Source organism: Eriocheir sinensis, chromosome 42 (genome assembly GCF_024679095.1).
Source record: "Eriocheir sinensis breed Jianghai 21 chromosome 42, ASM2467909v1, whole genome shotgun sequence".
NCBI lineage: Eukaryota > Metazoa > Arthropoda > Malacostraca > Decapoda > Varunidae > Eriocheir > Eriocheir sinensis.
Genome location: NC_066550.1, coordinates 4,532,908 through 4,550,606, shown reverse-complemented (window position 1 = coordinate 4,550,606; position 17,699 = coordinate 4,532,908). Strand labels below are relative to the sequence as shown.

Genomic DNA, 17,699 nt, shown 5'->3' with positions numbered 1-17,699 from the left:
TTTGGGATTCCCTAAACTGGTGAAAATAGAGTCCTAGAAAAGTGATGAGAGTGTCCTGAAAAGGTAGTAAAGAAGTTGCGATAAGGTAGCAAGAAGGTCCTCAAAAAGTCAAAGGTACATTGTTCCACAATGTTGTGACCTTTCTGGGAGTGGACAAAATTCTGTTCCCACAACTTTTTCACAAAGTCCCACACAACATATGTGGAACCTATTCATAAAGTTTTGAAAAGGCTGTTGCAACGTGATGTTGTCAACTGGGTGCTTGTCCGGCACCTTTGAATCCTTGCAGTTGCCAGTCACAGGGGCTATACTGTGTGTAGTTATGATCATATTTATCATCTGCTTCATATATTTATTATCTGATCTTTATTGAAGCATCCATTAGTTAATAATTTGCCTTGTATTATATGTTAGGCCCCTGGAGTAAAAAAATATAATGGTGGACACTTCATAACTGCCACCTACACTGAATCATTTGTAGACATGTAAAGCAAGTCTTCAAACAACTTGCTTTAGTTGACTCGTTGACTGTGGATTTCCTACAAGAAGACATCACCAAGTTACAGGAATGGAACAAAAAGTGGCTGCTACAATTCAATGAAGAAAAATGTAATAATGCATCTTGGAAGGGGATATCCAGCATACCAATACCACATGGGAAACACTCCACTATTCACCACAGAGGCAGAGAATGACCTGGAAGTGTATGTTACCAGGCTACCAATGAAAGCCAAATCCATGCCAATCGCAGTGGACGGGTTAGGCTCTTAGACCTGACATCTAAGTGTGCCATACAAAGTGTAATAAAAGTCTGGGGCAATTACTGAGTATTGGCAATTACCAAACAGTGGCAAACATCTGGGAATGGTGTGTTCAGAACATTTTCAGGTCATATCCTGGTAAACTGGATAATCTACTAATCCAGAGGGTTCATGCCTCCTTCAATCCAGATTAAAGGACTGTTACTGTACTAACTAACAGGCAGAATACACCCAGGAGATGTCACTCCACTCACTTGTTGCCTCCACTCCCAACGATCTCCCTGAGCAAGCTCCCATGAAACTGCCCTATCCATCCCAAGTCCCTCCTGGCAGGGTCGATGGACACGCCCCCTTGGTCTCCTCCATTCAGGGTTGTCTTGTACAGCTACAATCCTATGAGTAAAATCACCATCCAGGAGGTATGCCATGTGCCAATATAGGACTAAGCTGCTAACAGGCTTTGATTTAGTTTCATCATGTAGTCACTAGTTCAACAGACATTCTAGCAATACCCCATGATCGCGAAAAGCCACTTGGTAACAAAGGCATCGATATACAACCTCTCCAAGTCACTATGCAGTGCCCATATCTCAAAGCCATATAGTAAGACAGGGAGCATAAGCAACTCAATGATTTAAATCTTTGTCTACCTGAATATATATCAACAACCCCATATACTCAAGCTGAACAAGCCCATAACACCATGGGCTTGACCAATACATTGAGTGACTTCCTGTTAAGACACAAGGTATGTAAAACTTTTGATGCCTTGACATCTGCACCACATGCATGAGCAGACTGAACTGTCACCCAGCAGGCATCCAAATGACAGGACCTTGGCTTTGGCCCCAGAGAGGGCAAGGATGGTGGAGGCTGCAGGCTCTTGATAAGATGAAGCACACCCAAGTTCTAAATTCTTTATTCAATAGAGAGCATACTCAAAGCATTTAATGGCAAGTTTTTGTTGCCTTTGCCTATCAGTAGTTTGGTTTATGTATGAATATAAATTTAATTGTCAAAAGCAAGTGAAATAGAAAAAGAAAAAAAGGCTAACTTCTGAAGAGTTCCAGTCTTTTTATTTTGTACCATTAAAGCTTGCCCTCAAACTAGAGACTTTTTATCAGTGTCTTCTTATCACTAGACACGGGGGCCCACTGTATATGGAAAGCATTTAGGAGGGGAGAAAAAACTGGGAGACAATACAGAATAACTGGTTAACCCGTCCGCTGCGATTGGCACTTATTCTGCTTTCACTGGTAGCCTGGTCACATATACTCCCTGGTCTTTCCCTGCCTTTGAAGTGGATAGAGGAGTGTTTCCCATGTGGTACTGGTATGCTGGATATCCCCACCCAAGGTGCATGACTTTACATTTTTTTTCACTGAATTGTAGCAGCCACTTTTTGTTCCATTCCTGTAGCTTGGTGATGTCTTCTGGTAGTAAATCTGCACTATGAAGTATACACTGAAGTGATTATAAGCTTACCATACATCAGTGACATCAACACTCAGGAGTTCTCTGTACTCCTTTCTGTTCTTTTTCTTGAACAAGTATTGGGAACTGGCAAAACTCCAGATGAGAGCCATCCTGGGGTTTTGTGGGTCAAGCAGTTTGTTCAGGTTCATTGCTGCGGCTACTTAGGCGTCTGTGTGAGCAATGACCAGCCCAGTAGGTCAAGCTGACTCTCTAGGTCCACTGCTCAGGCTGCTGGGGTGCCTGTAGGTAATGAACATACCATTGTAAAGTAAACCATCTATATTATTCATGAACTAATGGGGAAGCACCAAGTATCAATATCCAAAAGTTTATTTCTGAAAGTAGCAAAGGGAGAAATCATAATTAAATAAGATATTGCTGACGAGTTATTTTTTATCAAACAGAATTGATTCTATAATTATTTATATTTATAAACAGGGACTTAGAAGCATGAAAGGCTCCTTTTTGGAGGATGTAGAGGTTATGAAGGTTACAAAAATTTACATACGAAAATAAAACTCAGAGAAAAAAGTAAATTTACCAATTCAAACCACATGCAAAGTACAAGCCTGTGGCTTGCAACAGACAGCAACCATTACTTCTAGCAGCCTTCATCAGACTCTGATGAAATTTCTTATATTTAATGTTTTTAATCCTTGACGTGTACAGCATTGTGTGCTTAAAATTTATGCATGTTCGTCCTGGTCAATGGAAACATTTAAAACATTTGAAACATTTATTTATAGCTACAGTTGTATATTAGTTTCCTTTATATGTACATATGGAGTGTTGTGTGCGGAAATTTTATGCATATTTCCCAAGCAATGTCATGCCATTCAGTGGGTAGTAGGTGGCCAGGTCTCCTACCCCATCTTAGGATGACTCAGAATGATTTTTAGGCCTACCAGTGTGTCTTTGGCCCTTTGTAGCAGCACAATGAGGCTCATGATGGAGGGGGGGAGGGGGGGAGTCAGAAGGAAAAGGACAGTGGGTGTCTAAATATTAATTTTCACCATAGCAGGCTGGTGAATTAATACATGGATGCTATCAGTTTAAGTAAGAAAACCTGCAAGTTTCATCCATTTTAACTCAATAGTTTTAGCACAAAAACTATTTTTTCCAATAAAAACAATCTTTCGAGCTGTTTAGTGAATAATATTGAAATTTTCGCACTATGGCATTGTAACTGCGGCCTTTTATTTATTATTGTAAATGCTAAAGCGACAATGTTTAACTTTTTTCACTGTCTGCAAAAAAAGTGGTTATTTTTTATTAATTTTCACATATTATATATAAAAAAATATAAAAAAATGCAAGACATTTTCCCATATGTTGCACATTGGAAAAATTTTCCTGCCATTCCTCTATCCTGACAAATCTTCCAAATTTTGATTTCTTGAACAGTTATGTCAATATTATCGCCCAAAGGGCAATACATAATTTGGGTTTTGAGAAAAACGGCTTTTAATGCTGAGAAGTGTTTTTTCGTGCATACTGGGCATGTAATGAGGACATGGAGATGCCATAATGCGTTATTAGCTATCACCATTTGTCAATATTTACTGTACTTAATTGGAATTGCATCTGGTCCCCTTCTGCGAGTCCCTAATACTAAAATATCTTGGGGACTCCCAGAATATTATCATGCACAGGTGGGGTGTCAGGAGGTGCCACCTCCCTCTTTGTTGCCAAGTTTTTGCACTAAAATCTCCCTGGCTTTTAAGTCATTGTAAAGTCCTCTTGGATGCTCCGAAGCCTCACTGTGAGGGAGGGAAGGTGAGACAGTCTGTGGTGTTGCCGAATATTACAACTGTTGTTTTATATGTGATAGAAAAACTAAATAGAACACAACGCATCTGAAGTGAACAACATCTATTGAGACTTCTATCAGTATCGAGAGAGCGGCTCCCCCGATACACTACTATATGCACGATTTTTGAAGCATTTATAATGGCCGTATGCCATTGTAACTTTCGCCAGTGTGACCCCAAAACACGATTTTTCCTAAGCGTCCACTCCCCTCAAAGGCGGTGTTACACTGGGCCTTTTTCCTCCAACTGTGTTGGCGGTACAGGCAACCGGCAACTCCAACTTTCCCAGGTGTTCATCACACACAGCAAAGGTCAGTTGCCCATTATCCACAACGTAAATAAACCAGCCGCCCTGTACCCATAAGGCCCCAATTGCAAAAGTAATGCTGGCATCACACATCTGCGATTTTGCCTCTGCAACTTACTGCGACACCAAACATGTGAAAAAAGTGGTGAAATCGCAATCTACTACGTTCTCGTTGCAACAATCATAACAGGAATTGCAGAGTCTTTCCAAAGCATAGCAGTGTTGCCATGGATCCACTACACGTGCAGCGCCCTACCCTTGTACCTGCTACTGTGTCTAGCTCGCACAACCCGGAAGTACACCTGTGAAAGGTGCTCTTTCGAGAAGTATGCCGATCCAACGTGGACAGCTGAAGCAAGCGAGGCCATGGACAGGATGAGGAAGGCAGAAACATCGCGCTCACCCACCAACTCATCACAGAATGGCAATAGCGACCTGGATACGCCATCATCACCACCCACACCACCACCCTTGCCTCAGGAAGACGTCAGGGTCGTGAACACGCCTCCAGGGACCCAGACAACACAGTCTGTCACCGAATCTCAAACACCAAACCATCATGCATATGGTGGCCCCCTAGGCAGTACCCCAGAAGACATGGATCTCAGCCTGGCACAGCAGACACAAGAACAGCCTACACCCATGCAGGTTGGCCCCACTGCAGAGCCTGTAAGTACCATAGTAGGGAACCAAGACAGCCACCATTCGCATTCGCAGTCACCCAGCACGGAAGTGCAAATAGATGAAGCTCGTCTGGCTGCCACAAACCCAAAGCCGTTACGGTACACACAGGTATGTAGGTTTTATAAACGAGGACGCTGCAGGTATGGATTCAGTGGGAAGGGCTGCAACTTCACCCACCCCAAACCATGCCAAAAATTCATCAACCATGGACCTAGAGACGAGCGCAGTTGCAAGCTGGAAAGGGACTGCCCAAACTACCACCCTGGGCTATGCCGTAGTTCAGTGCAGAAACAAGTATGTTTCAAAAAGGAGTGTAGGTTCACCCATATAAGAGGAACTAAACGGCAGCAGACTGCAACTCACAACTCTACTGCAGCAGAACAAGGCCCCCCCAGAACTGCGAGCCCACTGGCAGTCTCTCAAAATCACATGAACGGGGATCCCAACAACAATTTTTTAGAAATGTTCATCGAACTAAGAACACACATTGTAAACATAAACAAAGTTGTGGAGGCTCAGGGACTAGCGCTGCAAAACCTGGCGAAGCCACCAACCCAGCAGAGTCACCCCGCACAATTGCTTCCAGCAGCAGTGGCAACCATGAACCCAACCTGGGCCTGGCCCAGGATAGAGGCTCACTAGTGGAGAAACTCTTAGTGGGCAATATTCAAGGTCTCTACCCGAAGACTAACCAAACCAAGCTCCCATTTCTCAGCGAACTAGCCCGGGTGGAGGCCTTCATGTTTATTGCCCTCACTGAAACCCACCTATCTGCAGGAGTCAAAGAGGCAGAAATCAGTATTTCCAACTACACCTCATTCCAGACTGATAGGAAAGAACGAACCCATGGAGGCACAATAATATACCTGAGGGATGACATAGCTATAAATGCAAAACTGCTCTTGTCATACTCAGACGGCCAAGTAGAACTCCAGGCAATCCACATACAGGCACGCAATATGGTGCTTGTAAATTGCTACCGCCCACCGAGCTGCTGCCCCAGGAATTTCAGCAATGCCATGGTGGCCCTGAGTCACCTGCTGGAATCCTTACCCATCCCAACACCTGATATTATCCTCACTGGGGACTTCAACTTCCCCTTCTTAAAATGGCCTGAAGGGATTTTAACTGGGAGCACGCTTGCCGATAAGTCTCAGGCAGAATTACTCCTAGATAGAACAAACTCTGCTTTCCTTATTCAGGTTATAACTGATCCGACCAGGGGCAACAACATCCTTGACCTGCTCTTCACAAACAATAGTGATGCAGTTAATAGCATCGCTGCCGAGAAAACTATCTTCTCTGACCACAGGCTTCTCAGGATACACACAAACTACAAGATATCAACACTACCCCCTGAAGTGGCCAGACCTATAGAAAAGACCCCTTTCTCTAGTCTCAACTTCTTCAGCAGTGAAGTAAATTGGGACCTGATAAATGCTCATCTAAGGGACACTGACTGGGAGGCAGTATTGCAGGACGGTGACCCCGAAACGATGGTAGATAGCCTGCTCACGACCATCCTAAGAGCTTGCGAAGGCAATGTCCCAATGAAGAGAAGGCAAGGTTCCAGGAGAAGTGACATACCAAGGGAGCGGAAAATACTGATGAGGAGACGGGCCACCTTAAATCAGCGCATGCTTAAAACATCAAACGACTGTCAAAAGAGCTCGCTTCAAGCCAAAATCTCTGCCGTCGAAAAAGAAATCAGAGAATCTCACGAAAAGCAGCGAGACTGGGAAGAAAATCAGGCAGTCAAAAACATAAAGGTCAACCCCAAATTCTTTTTCAAGTACTGCAAAAAGTTTTCTAAAACACATGCCAGAGTTGGGCCACTTAAAGCAGAAAATGGGGAAATGTCAAGAAATCCCCAAGAAACATGTCACATCCTGTCCCAGCAGTACACGACAGTCTTCTCACAGCCACAAACTACAAAGATCATACACAACCCCAGTGAGTTCTTCATAGACTGCAGCCAGACCCACCATAACCTTGCAAATGTTACATTCACCACAGTTGACATTCAGAGAGCCATCAGCGAACTTAAGATGAACTCTGCTGCTGGTCCTGACGGTGTGCCATCCATCCTCCTCCTGAAATGCAAAGAGGCACTGGCAAGCCCCCTCTACAAGTTCTGGCGCCAATCTCTGGACACCGGCATCATTCCGTCCACACTAAAAAGGGCAGTAATCTCTCCAATCCACAAGGGGGGAGACAGAAGCCAGGCAAAAAACTACAGACCTGTGGCCCTCCCCTCCCATATAGTAAAGATATTTGAAAAAATAATCAGGGATACCATCATGGCTTACTTAGAGGATAATGACCTCATGAGCAGCTCCCAGCATGGGTTCCGAAAGGGAAGATCGTGCCTCTCCAACCTGCTGGCCCACTACGACTGGCTGCTCCAAGGACTTGCTGAAGGAGGTAATGTGGACGTCGTGTACCTGGATTTCTCCAAGGCCTTCGATCGGGTCGACCATGGCATCCTCCTTCACAAGCTGAAGGCCATGGGGATAACGGGTGAGCTGGGTGTGTGGCTGCACAGCTTCCTCACACACAGGACACAGGCAGTCGCTGTCGATGGCCACATATCACAGCAAGAAAAGGTTGTCAGTGGCGTCCCCCAGGGTTCAGTCCTCGGCCCCCTGCTTTTCCTGGTCCTGATGGCTGAAATAGAGGAAGTGGTCGACAGCTCCTTTCTGTCTTCCTTTGCGGATGATACCACCCTCAGCCACAGGATTAGAGAGGAAAGTGACACTTTTAAACTACAGACAAACATACAAAAGATCTTTGAATGGGCAGAAACAAACAATATGAAATTCAACGAGGAAAAATTTGAACTCCTGAGACTAGGGCCCAACACTGAGCTAAAAGACTCCACCAACCTATATTCAGGGGGACAGACAGTGATTCCACCAAGCCGGGTCGTCAAGTGTCTTGGTGTCCACATGAACAACGATGCCACCTTCCAGCACCACATCAAGGACACAACCAGCAAAGCCAGGCGGATGGTCGGCTGGGTCCTCCGAACCTGTAAGTCAAGGGAGGAGGAGGTCATGCTGGCACTATGGAAGGCACTCATACAGCCAGTGCTCGACTATTGCAGCCAGGTCTGGTCACCCCACATACAAGAGCTGGAGTCGGTACAGAGGGCCTCAATTATTGGCAACAACTGCAAAAGCTGGGGCTATACTCTCATCAGAGAAGAAGGGAGAGATATGGGGCCATATATGTGTGGAAGGTATTGGAGCAGCAAGTGCCGGATCCCACCCCAGAGCTACTCAAAGCCAAAACAAGCGAGCGTACCGGTCGCTTATGCGAGAGACGGGCCCTCCCTTCAACAGCACCAGGGAGAATAAAGAATCTCCTCGCCTCCAGCCTCTCACACAGTGGTCCTAGGCTCTTCAATGTGCTCCCTAGACACGTCAGAGACACCACGGGCTGCTCGGTCACCAGATTCAAAAAAGGACTGGACAACTTCCTGCAAACGCTGGCAGACGAGCCTCCTGTTCCAGGCTACACGGCTTACTGCAGGGCAGCCTCAAATTCTGTGCCGGACCAAATAGCTCTCCTAAGGGAGGACTCTCGGGCCGGCTGCAGCGGTGGTCCACCACAGCTGTGAGGAATACCCTCTAAATTCAACCAAGTAAACCAAGTAAGGTGATTGCGCAATGTGGCCAATGTTGCGATTTTTTTTGGAATGTTCAAAACAGATCGCAACTGCCTCTGCAATTCCCATATCGCTCGACTCATCGCAGCATGATCACAGTGAAAGCGCAGCACACTGCGACTCGGCAACGATATCGTTGCAATGATTTCTTTGGCCTGCGACAAATCGTTGCCAAATCTAGCAACTCTCTCATCGTAAGATGTGGCAACGAGGTATCGCAGCAGCATCTCCTATGAATAAGCTGGGTGAGCAACACTCCCTCACTTAGACTCCAAACTGTCGTGTTTTGGTGACGACTGCCTCTCAGCTGCCTCTCGCTGTGCCAACCACCGCTTCCGCCCTGTGTGCCACACAACGTCTTGTCCCCTTCAAGACACCCACATACATCATGCCAAAGGAAAGAAAGGACAGCACCCCCCCCCCAACCCCCAGAAGACCAAGAAGACCAAAGTCTCTCCACCAGCCCCCACACCTGCCAATCCACCAAGCCCCAAACCGCCACCATAATTGTCAACATCGTTTAACACACCCTCAACACCTGTCGATAAAGTCAATGAGGCTCATGATGTTGCCGTTGCTACTGCAGGGGTAGATTGGTGTACAGGCAGGTGGGCCCAACCCTCATTTATATCCCTGGGGGAACACCCAGCAGGTGGTCACGATTAATTGCAGTACATCGTTGCGAAGTCGAACAGGAAACGAGAGCCAGTCGAGCAGCAGTCGAGCAGCATTCTTTATCCATTGCAATAATCATGCGTACGTCACAGGTGCTCACGATATGCTGACGATGAATCCCTGCATGAGTTTGCGATAATTGCAGTAAGCTGCGATACGCACTCGATCTTTCCTCGCTTCGCCTCAAACATCTTCGGTACGTATCGCAGTAAGTCACAGAGGCAAAATCGCAGATGTGTGATCCCAGCATAAAGGTAAAGGGTGAAGGAAGAGGGAGGAAGAGAAGAGAGAAGAGGTAAAGGGTGAAGGAAGAGGGAGGAAGAGAAGAGAGAAGAGGTAAAGGGCGAAGGAAGAGAGAGGAAGAGAAAAGTGAAGAGGTAAAGGGTGAAGGAAGAGGAAGAGAAGAGAGAAGAGGTAAAGGGTGAAGGAAGAGGGAGGAAGAGAAGAGAGAAGAGGTAAAGGGTGAAGGAAGAGGGAGGAAGAGAAGAGAGAAGAGGTAAAGGGTGAAGGAAGAGGAAGAGAAGAGAGAAGAGGTAAAGGGTGAAGGAAGAGGAAGAGAAGAGAGAAGAGGTAAAGGGTGAAGGAAGAGGGAAGAAGAGAAGAGAGAAGAGGTAAAGGGTGAAGGAAGAGGAAGAGAAGAGAGAAGAGGTAAAGGGTGAAGGAAGAGGAAGAGAAGAGAGAAGAGGTAAAGGGTGAAGGAAGAGGGAGGAAGAGAAGAGAGAAGAGGTAAAGGGTGAAGGAAGAGGGAGGAAGAGAAGAGAGAAGAGGTAAAGGGTGAAGAGGGAGGAAGAGAAGAGAGAAAAGGTAAAGGGCGAAGGAAGAGGGAGGAAGAGAAGAGTGAAGAGGTAAAGGGCGAAGGAAGAGTAAAAAAAAAAAAAAAAAAAAAAAACGCTACTCGCCGCTCCCATAATAGATAACAGTAAAGAGTTGATAAAGGAGGTCAAAAAAGAAGTAAAAAAAAGTCGAAGAGGTCAAGAGGTCAAAGAGGGGTTAAAGAAGTCAAAAGAGAGGTCAGAGGTAAAAGAGGTGAAGAGGTCAAAGAGGTCATGCATGAGGTCAGAGAGAACAAGAGGTCAAAATAAGCTCGCTACTCGCCGCTCATAACAGATAACAGTAAAGAGTAGCCAAGGGAGGTCAATTTCGGGTGGTTAGTTAACATGGCACATGGAACATCAACACACACTCCTCCCCTCAGCATGAAGGCAGCGTCGAATAGGAAGTCTAGGGTTGGTCTGGTAAATAAGGACACGCTACTCACACTACTACTGGAGTTGGGGCAGCAGGGAGCCCAAAGCACGGCGTGGGTGTGAAAAATAGTGTCGTGAAGCCGCTGGGCCGCTGTCTAGGTCCGCCACGCTGTCTGGGACGCCGGTGCTGCGAGAAATACCTCCTTGCAGAAATAAGTCGCGCTGATGTCCACTACACATGCGCACTGGGGAATACGTGAAATAAAATAAAAAATGAAAAGGAAACGAAATTATATGTGCTTTTCTTCAACTTATTCTCTTCTTTTTTGCCATTCGATCCGTTATTTTTCCCCAAGAGAGAGAGAGAGAGAGAGAGAGAGAGAGAGAACTAGAAACAAAGAATGAGAGCAAGAGGAAGAGGAAATCATCTTAATTTGCCTGGTTTTATACTAGTTTTGTCCACCTGTGATCTTTGTAACGGTTGATAATGCCCGCAAGAATACAACACACAAGACCAACAAGCCCAAGAGTTGAGTGAACGTCATCATGAGGGTAATTCTTTCTTCAATCTGCCCTTTCCGCTTGTTGTACAGCCTTCTCTTGATTAAAAGTGTTTCTCTGATCTTTAAGCCGTGTATTAAAGCTGAAAGAGGTCAAAGAAACGATAGCGGTGAGTGAAATATAGAAAACTAAGCAAACTGAACCTCTCTCTGCGAGCTATTTTGCGGCTGCGAGCTGATTCTTACAACGCCGCGAGTCCGCCCGCCAAGGTGCCGCAGCAGCGTGCCAACAGATTATCGTATTTACCACATTGTAACTATTTACCGGTTTTTAACACCTAGATATTGCCAAAGCACGCCAGAAATCAACGGTGTTATTGATATATATAAATGAATCTCGTAAATGGAGTGCTGGGGACAGTTTTGGGATCAGAAATAGGAAAATTTAAATGGCGGGAAGACTGAGGCAAAACAGGCGTGAATTTTAAACAAGACCATTCTCCTGATGGTGTAAGTTTGGGTTTCCGCTGAAAATATACTAAATATGACCTCACAGCCGCTTTATAGACGGTGCTAGACCTTGAAAGATGAACACAAGGATATGAAATTAGGGAGCCTAAGGGAGGTATCAAGGAAAATGACGTGCTTTAGTGCAATTATTGAGACAAGGTAAATATCCAGAATTACACCCACTCTCTAGATGGATTGGTAAAGTCAGTACCAAGCTTAGGTGCCGATACTCTAAGTATCCTTTAACTAACACTACTCTATAGGTAATGACCCCTGTCATATATATATATATATATATATATATATATATATATATATATATATATATATATATATATATATATATATATATATATATATATATGATGTTACGGCTGCCTGAGGTTCCCGCCAGGAAGTGACGTCACCGAGCGGGAAGGCCTGTGATTGGGGCGCGCACGAGGGTCTTGGGGGAAGAACAAAGAAAAGTAAGTATTAGCATTTATTTACATTCTCAGAGGTACAATTATTTCAATTCTGGTATTTGTCTTGAAATGGAACAGCACCCACTCCAACAAAGTAGTCAGCAAAATAATCCCGAACTTGAATTCCTAAAACACGAGGAGCCGGCCCGGTGTTAGTGACATCACGGAATGGGGCTCCGCAGCTTCGTCATAATAATTGACTCCATCCTTTCGTCTGACGAAATTGTGTAATATACAACATGCTTTGACAATAGAATCTATAAAATCAGGTGCAACCATGATCGGTTTGTGAAAAATCTGCCACTTATTCGCCAATAATCCAAATGCGCACTCCACTGAACGTCTAGCCCTTGAATGTCTGTAATTATAAACTCGTTTACGATAATCAAGTTCCCGCTGAGGGAAGGGTCGCAAAAGGTTGGTATGCACTTTGAAGGCTTCATCTCCAATAAAAACAAATGGTTGGGGGTCATCATTAGTGCCAGGTAAGAGCTTAGGTTGTGGGATATTGAGTTGTTCCGAGTATAACTTTGATCCGAAAGCACTGTTTCGAAAAACAGTAGAATCACCTTCTTGGCCGTACGACCCCACGTCGATAGAGACAAATCGAAGGTTAGCGTCAGCAACAGCCATTAGAACCACTGAAAAAAACTTTTTGTAGTTGAAGAATTTTGAACCAGAACTGCGAGGCTTCATACAACGAACGTGTTTACCATCAATGGCTCCCAAACAATTGGGGAAATTAGTTTTCTTTTCAAAAGCCTCGGCAATCTTATACCATTCTTCAGTAGTTACTTCGGGCATTTCAATATCTTTCAAAAGAATCCAGATTGCTTCACATGTATCAAAAACTATCTTAGCAATGGTACTTCTTCCATTATGGAATTCAAATTGAAGAGCCGTGAAGGAATTCCCCGTAGCCAGGTATCTGCGGAAGAACAGAAGAGGGTATAAAAATTTCTCCCTCAGCCAACAGGTATTATAATACATGAAAATATTTTTGGGAAAAATTACAGGAGGGACTCACCCAAACTTTGAACCTAACCTAACCAACCTGCTTTAACATTTGCATTGGGGCTTGTGGGCGTATATAAGTGTACTCTTTGAATGTAAATTTACACTTTTTATGAAAACATAGTATTCGTGTTTTATACTCAAACTGAATTTTGATTCCTTACAGTGAACGATATTAAGCTCAAATGGAAGAACATGAGGGATTCAATGTTGAAATCCCTTCAAACAAAGAGTGGAGACTGTGCCTCAAAGAAAAAAAAAAATGTCCATTTTGAAGCTCTGACGTTCCTTCGTACCAGCGCCGAAAAAAGAAGGTAAAGTCTAGAGTCTAGAGTCTAGATGAGAAGCATACTATTTAAGATGCTACTAACTAGGAGGGCCTCCTGTATATCTAATTCTTTATATGAGTAAAGATTGCCGGGTATTACTTTGCATAATTGTTTCTTTACAGTACAAGTGGCAACTACGAAGATGACAACACGGCTGATCCAGATCCTGATGAGTCCGCGATTCTGGATGATGAAGACGATTCATTAATGTCAACCTCGTCCATCGACCCTCCAGAAAGCCGCCGAAAGGGGGTCTTCAAAAAACCAAGCCAGCCATCAAAGATAACCCCTTTTCAGGCATCCCTCATTAGCAGCCTGGACCAGGCAACAAAGACACTTCAGTCGCCAAAGAACGATCCAGAAGATGCAGACAAGTCGTACTTGATGTCCCTACTTCCAGATTACAAAAACCTAACTACAGCAAAAAAGTGGGAATTTCGGACATACGTAGCCAATTTTTTCCAAAATGTGTATTTAACCTCTCCTCCGACAACCTCGCAACAATTCTACTCACAGAACTATTACCAACCTCAGTGGCGTGGAGGAGATCAACAACAATTTTGCTCAAATACTAATACTTCTTATTCAGCAAGTTCATCTCCGACAGGTTCTGTGGCGAGTCCTTGCATCCCCTCACCCAATCCACAGTGAATAAAAAATGGTAAAAAATTCAGTTCTAATAATTTTGGCCGTCTATCAACAAAAGATGCATTACATTTGCGTATAAAATGAAGCCATTTCAGCTAACTTTTTTATATGCAGCAGGTCAAGGAATTTCAAGTTTTGAATTATCAGTTTCTAGAAATTTATGATGTAAAGAATAATGTCATGTTGCTTTTATTTGATAGCATATCAATTCAATGAACCGAGTGGATAAATGCCTTTCTTTCTTTCTTATGTCTGATGTTACACTTCTTGTTTCTTCAAATAAACGGTATTGAAAGCCATGTTATTTTGTTTTATCCAATTTCTACGTAAAATTAATCTTGCTATAATGTATTCTTCTACTCAAAAACCTATAGTATCAACTAAATATTTACAATTTGTTTACATAATATAAATATCCTTACCTGAGGGTGATGGTCAACCTTTTCTCTGCAGATATTGGCTTTCCAAAAGAAGTTTCTGTCTTCGTGATCGCAGGACGTAGCACTTCGAGCAGGTGATCAAAGGTTGATATTGTCATTCGGTAGTAGGTGAAGAATTTATCGTTGTGGTTTCTAATATTTGCGTAGAAACGAGGGAAAGGATCTCGGCCACGGTTATAGGGGTGAACGGAGCAGGTCCGGGCACGTCCAGGAGCATCCAGTAAACCTTCGCTTTCAGCAGCGCACAAAGTTGCAATTTTAAAGAAATTTGCCACATCCATCCTCCGCTGATGTCCGAACAACACTGAACCGCACTGGAGGTCGGTTTGCCGCTCATAGTATGTCAGGTTCAAACCACCGGCGTATATAGGGGGGGGGCCACTCGGCCATGGCCCCCCCCTTTGTTTCAGTTTTTTTTTTTTTTTTATCCTGTTAAAATTTGGCGATTTTTAATTTTTTTTATTGATATTGATTATTAGTTCTCCAAGTCTTCAACATCAGTAATGTGCCCTTCAGAGCCCCCTTCTTACATTAAACTCATATTTAGGCTGATGGGGACCTATTTATAATAGCTAAATTATTTAGCTATTATAAATAGAATAGATCCCCATAGAGCCCCTACAATTTTCCGTTCTCTTTCCTGCATTACTTCTCCATACGTTTTCTATCATAAGAAAACCAGCCCATAAAACAGTGTTCTCATTACATACTACATTAGTTAATTCCGTTCTTAAACTGATAGAAGAAAATAATAATAGACTGGAGAAATGTGTTTTCCTGATCTAAAAATGAGTGAAGAGAAGAGCGAAGAGGTGGGATCCGATGACAGTTTGCTGACATCGGCTGACTTTTATGAAAGCTCTAGTTTCTAGGAATGGAAGGCCTGGGGAGGAGCACGAGCCAATCAGAATTCAGAGATTACCAGATTTTCATGTTCCTATTGGCTGGTCGGTTTCAGGAGCGGGCCGCCGGAGGAGCTAAGTCAGTGTTGCCACGCGTAGGGGAAAATCCCTACGGTAGGGGATTTCAGGGCTTTGTAAGGAGTAGGGGGCACCTACGGTGAAAATCGTCTTTTCGTAGGGGAACGTAGGGGAAAAATTCAGAGACAGACAGACAGACAGACGGCTGACCATTGACGTCTGTAAAGACATTGGAATCAATTATCAAAACTTCTGAAAGCTTTCCCTCAACCTTTGATGTGACATCGTCTTTGGTTAAACATTATTCTTGTGCAAGGTCAAGATACTTTGCCAAATACTCAGAAAATGAAAGAAATGATGTTCTCGCAGATTAGACCCAAACATCCTTCTAGAAAGTCCAGTGGCAGTATCGTGAATGTAAGTATAATTTAATAACTTTTGTTCATTATATTGTAGTATATAATTCTATAGACTCTACTTTTACACACACACACACACACACACACACACACACACACAATATATATATATATATATATATATATATATATATATATATATATATATATATATATATATATATATATATATATATATATATATATATACTATGTATTTTATCAACTTTCAGTCTTTCATACATTTCTACCATACGTAGTTAAATATTGAAACGTCTCTCTCTCTCTCTCTCTCTCTCTCTCTATATATATATATATATATATATATATATATATATATATATATATATATATATATATATATGATTCACAATTTTTTTCATATTATTATTTTTTTTCCGTGTAGGGGAATGTAGGGGAAAATTCCCGTGGATGTAGGTAGCCACAGTCACCAAGGCGTGGCAACACTGAGCTAAGTTGAGTTTGAATGGCGTGTACTGGGTGAAGCCGCCGCGTGAGTGGCGACGGTGACTGGTCTGTATTTTTCGCTATCTGGGTGAAATACGAGTGATAGCCTTGTGTTGTGTATACCATCATATCATGTAATAACCAGTGATCATTGGCGGGCAGACAGACAGTGATCAAACCCCGGTCATTGCCGAAGACTGGCTTGTGAATTTGTGATGAGTTTAGTGTTGACTTTCAAAATGAGGAAACTTGGCGTTCAGTGGTGTGGACCGTGTGGTACTACGTGTTGTTGCAACTTGCCCTGCATGAAAGTTTCTTTTATTTTTAATAACTCTTGTGCTGGACAGTGATGATAATTGTTGATCCTGATTGACAACAAAAATAGTGATGTTGAAACAAAATTACTTGTGTCTTGCTAGTTTATCGTTGCTCATACAAATCCTTGAAAGTGTCTCTCTCTCTCTCAATTCCTTAATCAGGAGAAATTTAGTTTTATATATGAGCTGATTTAGCAACTGGAAACTTCATATTATCTCCTCAGGAGATAATATGAAGTTTCCATTTGAGATTTTTAGTGTTGGACTGTACTAGGATGTGTAGGGTAGAGGAAGAATACATTTGTGTGTCATATATATATATATATATATATATATATATATATATATATATATATATATATATATTTTTTTTTTTTGTTTCCCCAAATACAAATTGTTCAAAAACTGTAATTCTTATTTTACCCGGTATGTATAGGTATACGTAAGCTTCTTTAAATTGGTTTACCATTAATATATATTAATTGTGCAATATACCGATCTTGAGACTACAAAGTAACCCTTAAAATGCTTCATTTTAAAAAATATTCACCAAACCCCCAACTCTAGAGGCTCGTTTTGGTCGCTGCTCACACATTGAAAAATCCTAGATTTATTCCTATGGGCCGGGTGACTGTGGCCCCCCCCTCTCCATGGATCTATATACGCCACTGGTTCAAACTTTCGCGGTTTGCCGCTGCCGCGCGCGGCGACGGCAAACCGCTACAGCACGCGGCATAGTATGTCACTACACTTAGGGTCCTCTCCCACATAGCCGATTTCGCACTACGATGGTCCACGATGGCCCATCCCTCAAAATCGGCGTTGGCTGTCGTGGACCGTAGTGTGTCATCGTGCGATTTCAGACCGAAAATGGGTCACAACGACATGGCGAGGGAGGATCGCACGTCTACGCACGACTATATCGCATACAACGACGACTGTCGAGCGGGCATCGAGGCATGGCCGCACGACATCGCACGACATCGCATGACATCGGCCGACATCGCACGACGTCGTACGCTGCCATCGTGGGTATCGAGCTGTCGGCTAGCGTCGGCCGATTATTTTGAACATTCCAAAAAAATCGGCGGTCGTCGCCGATGCTCCGCTGTCGGCCGAC

At 43.5% G+C, this 17,699-nt stretch overlaps 1 protein-coding gene across 4 annotated transcripts in view; it reads right to left on the bottom strand.

The window, feature by feature from the left end:
- Positions 1-10,761, bottom strand: part of LOC127009841 (uncharacterized) — a 138,329-nt gene extending 127,568 nt beyond the window's left edge. Inside the window, exons 1-3 of one of the 4 annotated variants that reach the window (XM_050883205.1) lie at positions 10,643-10,738; positions 7,349-7,706; positions 2,247-2,477 (exon numbers count right to left, since the gene is read on the bottom strand). In XM_050883205.1, the coding sequence (XP_050739162.1) occupies positions 2,247-2,386 (140 nt within the window). In that variant the 5' untranslated portion in view covers positions 2,387-2,477; positions 7,349-7,706; positions 10,643-10,738. Of the gene's footprint in view, positions 1-2,246; positions 2,478-7,348; positions 7,707-8,345; positions 8,668-10,642 lie in introns of those variants that run through there. The other 3 variants (XM_050883207.1, XM_050883206.1, XM_050883208.1) reach the window with 3 other exon arrangements.
- Positions 10,762-17,699: the final 6,938 nt, after the last annotated feature.